This window comes from Oncorhynchus nerka, unplaced genomic scaffold (genome assembly GCF_034236695.1).
Source record: "Oncorhynchus nerka isolate Pitt River unplaced genomic scaffold, Oner_Uvic_2.0 unplaced_scaffold_1362, whole genome shotgun sequence".
NCBI classification, from domain to species: domain Eukaryota; kingdom Metazoa; phylum Chordata; class Actinopteri; order Salmoniformes; family Salmonidae; genus Oncorhynchus; species Oncorhynchus nerka.
Genome location: NW_027039993.1, coordinates 46,268 through 53,094, shown reverse-complemented (window position 1 = coordinate 53,094; position 6,827 = coordinate 46,268). Strand labels below are relative to the sequence as shown.

Genomic DNA, 6,827 nt, shown 5'->3' with positions numbered 1-6,827 from the left:
TCCCTCCTTTCTCTGGCTTGTCTCCTAGGTGACAGAGGAGGTCTCCTTTCTCTGGTATGTCTCCTAGGTGACAGAGGAGGTCTCCTTTCTCTGGCTTGTCTCCTAGGTGACAGAGGAGGTCTCCTTTCTCTGGTATGTCTCCTAGGTGACAGAGGAGGTCTCCTTTCTCTGGCTTGTCTCCTAGGTGACAGAGGAGGTCTCCATTCTCTGGTATGTCTCCTAGGTGACAGAGGAGGTCTCCTTTCTCTGGCTTGTCTCCTAGGTGACAGAGGAGGTCTCCTTTCTCTGGCTTGTCTCCTAGGTGACAGAGGAGGTCTCCTTTCTCTGGTATGTCTCCTAGGTGACAGAGGAGGTCTCCTTTCTCTGGCTTGTCTCCTAGGTGACAGAGGAGGTCTCCTTTCTCTGGCTTGTCTCCTAGGTGACAGAGGAGGTCTCCTTTCTCTGGCTTGTCTCCTAGGTGACAGAGGAGGTCTCCTTTCTCTGGTATGTCTCCTAGGTGACAGAGGAGGTCTCCTTTCTCTGGTATGTCTCCTAGGTGACAGAGGAGGTCTCCTTTCTCTGGTATGTCTCCTAGGTGACAGAGGAGGTCTCCTTTCTCTGGTATGTCTCCTAGGTGACAGAGGAGGTCTCCATTCTCTGGTATGTCTCCTAGGTGACAGAGGAGGTCTCCTTTCTCTGGCTTGTCTCCTAGGTGACAGAGGAGGTCTCCTTTCTCTGGTATGTCTCCTAGGTGACAGAGGAGGTCTCCTTTCTCTGGTATGTCTCCTAGGTGACAGAGGAGGTCTCCTTTCTCTGGTATGTCTCCTAGGTGACAGAGGAGGTCTCCTTTCTCTGGTATGTCTCCTAGGTGACAGAGGAGGTCTCCTTTCTCTGGTATGTCTCCTAGGTGACAGAGGAGGTCTCCTTTCTCTGGTATGTCTCCTAGGTGACAGAGGAGGTCTCCTTTCTCTGGTATGTCTCCTAGGTGACAGAGGAGGTCTCCATTCTCTGGTATGTCTCCTAGGTGACAGAGGAGGTCTCCTTTCTCTGTCTTGTCTCCTAGGTGACAGAGGAGGTCTCCTTTCTCTGGTATGTCTCCTAGGTGACAGAGGAGGTCTCCTTTCTCTGGTATGGCTCCTAGGTGACAGAGGAGGTCTCCTTTCTCTGGTATGTCTCCTAGGTGACAGAGGAGGTCTCCTTTCTCTGGTATGTCTCCTAGGTGACAGAGGAGGTCTCCTTTCTCTGGTATGGCTCCTAGGTGACAGAGGAGGTCTCCTTTCTCTGGTATGTCTCCTAGGTGACAGAGGAGGTCTCCTTTCTCTGGTATGTCTCCTAGGTGACAGAGGAGGTCTCCTTTCTCTGGCTTGTCTCCTATGTGACAGAGGAGGTCTCCTTTCTCTGGTATGTCTCCTAGGTGACAGAGGAGGTCTCCTTTCTCTGGTATGTCTCCTAGGTGACAGAGGAGGTCTCCTTTCTCTGGTATGTCTCCTAGGTGACAGAGGAGGTCTCCTTTATCTGGTATGTCTCCTAGGTGACAGAGGAGGTCTCCTTTCTCTGGTATGTCTCCTAGGTGACATAGGAGGTCTCCTTTCTCTGGTATGTATCCTAGGTGACAGAGGAGGTCTCCTTTCTCTGGTATGTCTCCTAGGTGACAGAGGAGGTCTCCTTTCTCTGGTATGTCTCCTAGGTGACAGAGGAGGTCTCCTTTCTCTGGTATGTCTCCTAGGTGACAGAGGAGGTCTCCGTTTTCTAGTATGTCTCCTAGGTGACAGAGGAGGTCTCCTTTCTCTGGTATGTCTCCTAGGTGACAGGTGAGGTCTCCTTTCTCTGATATGTCTCCTAGGTGACAGAGGAGGTCTCCTTTCTCTGGCTTGTCTCCTGGGTGACAGAGGAGGTCTCCTTTCTGTTCATCTCCCCACTCTTTATCTCTGTTTCCGGAGCAGTCCTTTCCCTCCACCCCCTCCTCTCTCCTTCTGTCTCTCCTCTCTCCTTCTCTCTTGCCTCACTCCTCTCTCTCTCTGTGTCCTTTCAAGGTCCATAGCTTCGGCTCCACCTTTTCAATTCGGCTTCTCAGCGGCTCTACTTAGTGGCGAGTGAATTGGAACCTATTGCTATCAGTGTGATGGGAGTAGGGGGGAGGAGGTGAGAGAGGAGGTGCAAAGAGTGAACATTAAATGGCTGGGGGGGCATGGAAGCATGGAGGGTGAAGCAAAAGGGGGCCCCCACAAAGAAGGGGGTCAGACATACAAGACCGTTTCACAGTAGAGTGAAAGAAAGAGCAAGCGAGAAGAAGAGAGGTGAGAGAAGGAAGAAAAGTGTTCAGATCACAAGGCCCCTCCACCTGTTATTCACCATGACAGAGAGACAGAGAGAAGACGAGAGAAGATAAAAGGAGAGGAGAGAAGAGAAGAGGAACAAAAGAATGAGAGAGAGAGAGAGAGAGAGACAGAGAGAGAGACAGAGAGAGAGACAGAGAGAGAGAGAGAGAGAGAGAGAGAGAGAGAGAGAGAAAGGTGAGAGAGAGAGAGAGAGAGAGAGAGAGAGAGAGAGAGAGAGAGAGAGAGAGAGAAAGAAAGGTGGAGAGAGAGAGAGAGAGAGAGAGGGTGAGAGAGAGGAAGAGAGCGAGAGAGGAGAGAGAGAGAAGAGAGAGACAAAAGAAGAGAGAGAGAGAGACAGAGAGAGAGAGAGAGAGAGAGAGAGAGAGAGAGAGAAAGAGAGAGAGAGAGAGAGAGAGAGGGTGAGAGAGAGGAAGAGAGCGAGAGGAGAGAGAGAGAAGAGGAATAAAAGAATGAGAGCGATAGAAAGAGAGAGAGACAGAGAGACAGAGAGAGAGAAAGGTGGAGAGAGAGAGAAAGAAAGAGAGCGAGAGAGGAGAGATAGAGAGAGGAGAGAGAGAGGAGAGGGAGAGAAAGATAGAGAGAGAGAGAGAGAGAGAGAGGGAGAGAGAGGAAGAGAAAGAAAGAGAGAAGAGAGAATGAGATAGAGAAGAGAGAGAGACAGAGAGACAGAGAGAGAGAAAGATAGAGAGAGAGAGAGGAGAGATAGAGAGAGGAGAGAGAGAGGAGAGGGAGAGAAAGATAGAGAGAGAGAGAGAGAGAGAGAGAGGGAGAGAGAGAGAGAGAGGAGGAAAAGACAGACTGCCTCACCATAAACAGGTCTCTAGCTCCAATGTCAACCGCCAGCAGGAAGGCCTTCTCAAAGCGCTGGTGTCTGCAGACATAACATAAAGTGGATTATAAGACTTCAACACATTAAAAAGCATTACACCTGCAGCTTGAGTTAAGTGTTAAAGATGTTCTGTACAGACAGTAAAATAGAATGTGGAGACGTCTCCTGTCTCTGGCATGTCACCAACAAAATTAACACAGCAATTATAGATTTTTGTATTTTAAATGCAACCTTTATTTAACTAGGCAAGTCAGTTAAGAACAAATTCTTATTTACAATCCTAGGAACAGTGGGTTAACTGCCTTGTTCAGGGGCAGAACGACAGATTTTTACCTTGTCAGCACGGGGATTCGATTTTGCAACCTTTCGGTTACTAGTCCAACACTCTAACCACTAGGCTACCTGCTGGTTATTGGCCCAACGCTCTAACCATTAGGCTACCTGCTGGTTGCTGGCCCAACGCTCTAACCACTAGGCTACCTGCTGGTTACTGGCCCAACGCTCTAACCACTAGGCTACCTGCTGGTTACTGGTCCAACACTCTAACCACTAGGCTACCTGCTGGTTACTGGTCCAACGCTCTAACCACTAGGCTACCTGCTGGTTACTGGCCCAACGCTCTAACCACTAGGCTACCTGCTGGTTACTGGTCCAAAACTCTAACCACTAGGCTACCTGCTGGTTACTGGCCCAATGCTCTAACCACTAGGCTACCTGCTGGTTACTGGCCCAACGCTCGAACCACTAGGCTACCTGCTGGTTACTGGTCCAACGCTCTAACCACTAGGCTACCTGCTGGTTACTGGCCCAACGCTCTAACCACTAGGCTACCTGCTGGTTACTGGTCCAACGCTCTAACCACTAGGCTACCTGCTGGTTACTGGTCCAACACTCTAACCACTAGGCTACCTGCTGGTTACTGGTCCAATGCTCTAACCACTAGGCTACCTGCTGGTTACTGGCCCAATGCTCTAACCACTAGGCTACCTGCTGGTTACTGGCCCAACGCTCTAACCACTAGGCTACCTGCTGGTTACTGGCCCAATGCTCTAACCACTAGGCTACCTGCTGGTTACTGGTCCAACGCTCTAACCACTAGGCTACCTGCTGGTTACTGGCCCAACGCTCTAACCACTAGGCTACCTGCTGGTTACTGGCCCAACTCTCTAACCACTAGGCTACCTGCTGGTTACTGGTCCAACACTCTAACCACTAGGCTACCTGCTGGTTACTGGTCCAACGCTCTAACCACTAGGCTACCTGCTGGTTACTGGCCCAATGCTCTAACCACTAGGCTACCTGCTGGTTACTGGCCCAACGCTCTAACCACTAGGCTACCTGCTGGTTACTGGTCCAAAACTCTAACCACTAGGCTACCTGCTGGTTACTGGCCCAATGCTCTAACCACTAGGCTACCTGCTGGTTACTGGCCCAACGCTCGAACCACTAGGCTACCTGCTGGTTACTGGTCCAACGCTCTAACCACTAGGCTACCTGCTGGTTACTGGCCCAACGCTCTAACCACTAGGCTACCTGCTGGTTACTGGTCCAACGCTCTAACCACTAGGCTACCTGCTGGTTACTGGTCCAACACTCTAACCACTAGGCTACCTGCTGGTTACTGGTCCAATGCTCTAACCACTAGGCTACCTGCTGGTTACTGGCCCAATGCTCTAACCACTAGGCTACCTGCTGGTTACTGGCCCAACGCTCTAACCACTAGGCTACCTGCTGGTTACTGGCCCAATGCTCTAACCACTAGGCTACCTGCTGGTTACTGGCCCAACGCTCTAACCACTAGGCTACCTGCTGGTTACTGGCCCAACGCTCTAACCACTAGGCTACCTGCTGGTTACTGGTCCAAAACTCTAACCACTAGGCTACCTGCTGGTTACTGGCCCAACGCTCTAACCACTAGGCTACCTGCTGGTTACTGGCCCAATGCTCTAACCACTAGGCTACCTGCTGGTTACTGGTCCAACGCTCTAACCACTAGGCTACCTGCTGGTTACTGGCCCAATGCTCTAACCACTAGGCTACCTGCTGGTTACTGGCCCAACGCTCTAACCACTAGGCTACCTGCTGGTTACTGGTCCAAAACTCTAACCACTAGGCTACCTGCTGGTTACTGGCCCAATGCTCTAACCACTAGGCTACCTGCTGGTTACTGGCCCAACGCTCGAACCACTAGGCTACCTGCTGGTTACTGGTCCAACGCTCTAACCACTAGGCTACCTGCTGGTTACTGGCCCAACGCTCTAACCACTAGGCTACCTGCTGGTTACTGGTCCAACGCTCTAACCACTAGGCTACCTGCTGGTTACTGGTCCAACACTCTAACCACTAGGCTACCTGCTGGTTACTGGTCCAATGCTCTAACCACTAGGCTACCTGCTGGTTACTGGCCCAATGCTCTAACCACTAGGCTACCTGCTGGTTACTGGCCCAACGCTCTAACCACTAGGCTACCTGCTGGTTACTGGCCCAATGCTCTAACCACTAGGCTACCTGCTGGTTACTGGCCCAACGCTCTAACCACTAGGCTACCTGCTGGTTACTGGCCCAACGCTCTAACCACTAGGCTACCTGCTGGTTACTGGTCCAAAACTCTAACCACTAGGCTACCTGCTGGTTACTGGCCCAATGCTCTAACCACTAGGCTACCTGCTGGTTACTGGCCCAATTCCCAACCACTAGGCTACCTGCTGGTTACTGGTCCAACGCTCTAACCACTAGGCTACCTGCTGGTTACTGGCCCAACGCTCTAACCACTAGGCTACCTGCTGGTTACTGGTCCAACGCTCTAACCACTAGGCTACCTGCTGGTTACTGGTCCAACACTCTAACCACTAGGCTACCTGCTGGTTACTGGTCCAATGCTCTAACCACTAGGCTACCTGCTGGTTACTGGCCCAATGCTCTAACCACTAGGCTACCTGCTGGTTACTGGCCCAACGCTCTAACCACTAGGCTACCTGCTGGTTACTGGCCCAATGCTCTAACCACTAGGCTACCTGCTGGTTACTGGCCCAACGCTCTAACCACTAGGCTACCTGCTGGTTACTGGCCCAACGCTCTAACCACTAGGCTACCTGCTGGTTACTGGCCCAACTCTCTAACCACTAGGCTACCTGCTGGTTACTGGTCCACTGCTCTAACCACTAGGCTACCTCCTGGTTACTGGCCCAACGCTCTAACCACTAGGCTACCTGCTGGTTACTGGCCCAACGCTCTAACCACTAGACTACCTGCTGGTTACTGGCCCAACGCTCTAACCACTATGCTACCTGCTGGTTACTGGCCCAACGCTCTAACCACTAGGCTACCTGCTGGTTACTGGCCCAAAGCTCTAACCACTAGGCTACCTGCTGGTTACTGGCCCAACGCTCTAACCACTAGGCTACCTGCTGGTTACTGGCCCAACGCTCTAACCACTATGCTACCTGCTGGTTACTGGCCCAACGCTCTAACCACTAGGCTACCTGCTGGTTACTGGCCCAAAGCTCTAACCACTAGGCTACCTGCTGGTTACTGGCCCAACGCTCTAACCACTAGGCTACCTGCTGGTTACTGGCCCAACGCTCTAACCACTAGGCTACCTGCCACCCCAGTAATGTGTATGTATACACCAACAAAATTAACCCAGAATTGAGTTTATATACAGTTGAAGTCGGAAGTTT

The 6,827-nt window shown here is 51.6% G+C and overlaps 1 protein-coding gene across 1 annotated transcript in view; it reads right to left on the bottom strand.

The window, feature by feature from the left end:
• The window catches only part of wdpcp (WD repeat containing planar cell polarity effector), a gene marked incomplete at its 5' end in the record, with an annotated part of 84,524 nt that overhangs the window by 57,386 nt on the left and 20,311 nt on the right, over nt 1-6,827 (bottom strand). The window contains one exon of the mRNA XM_065015664.1: nt 3,126-3,189. Coding sequence (XP_064871736.1) covers nt 3,126-3,189 — 64 coding nt within the window. The remainder of the gene's footprint in view (nt 1-3,125; nt 3,190-6,827) is intronic.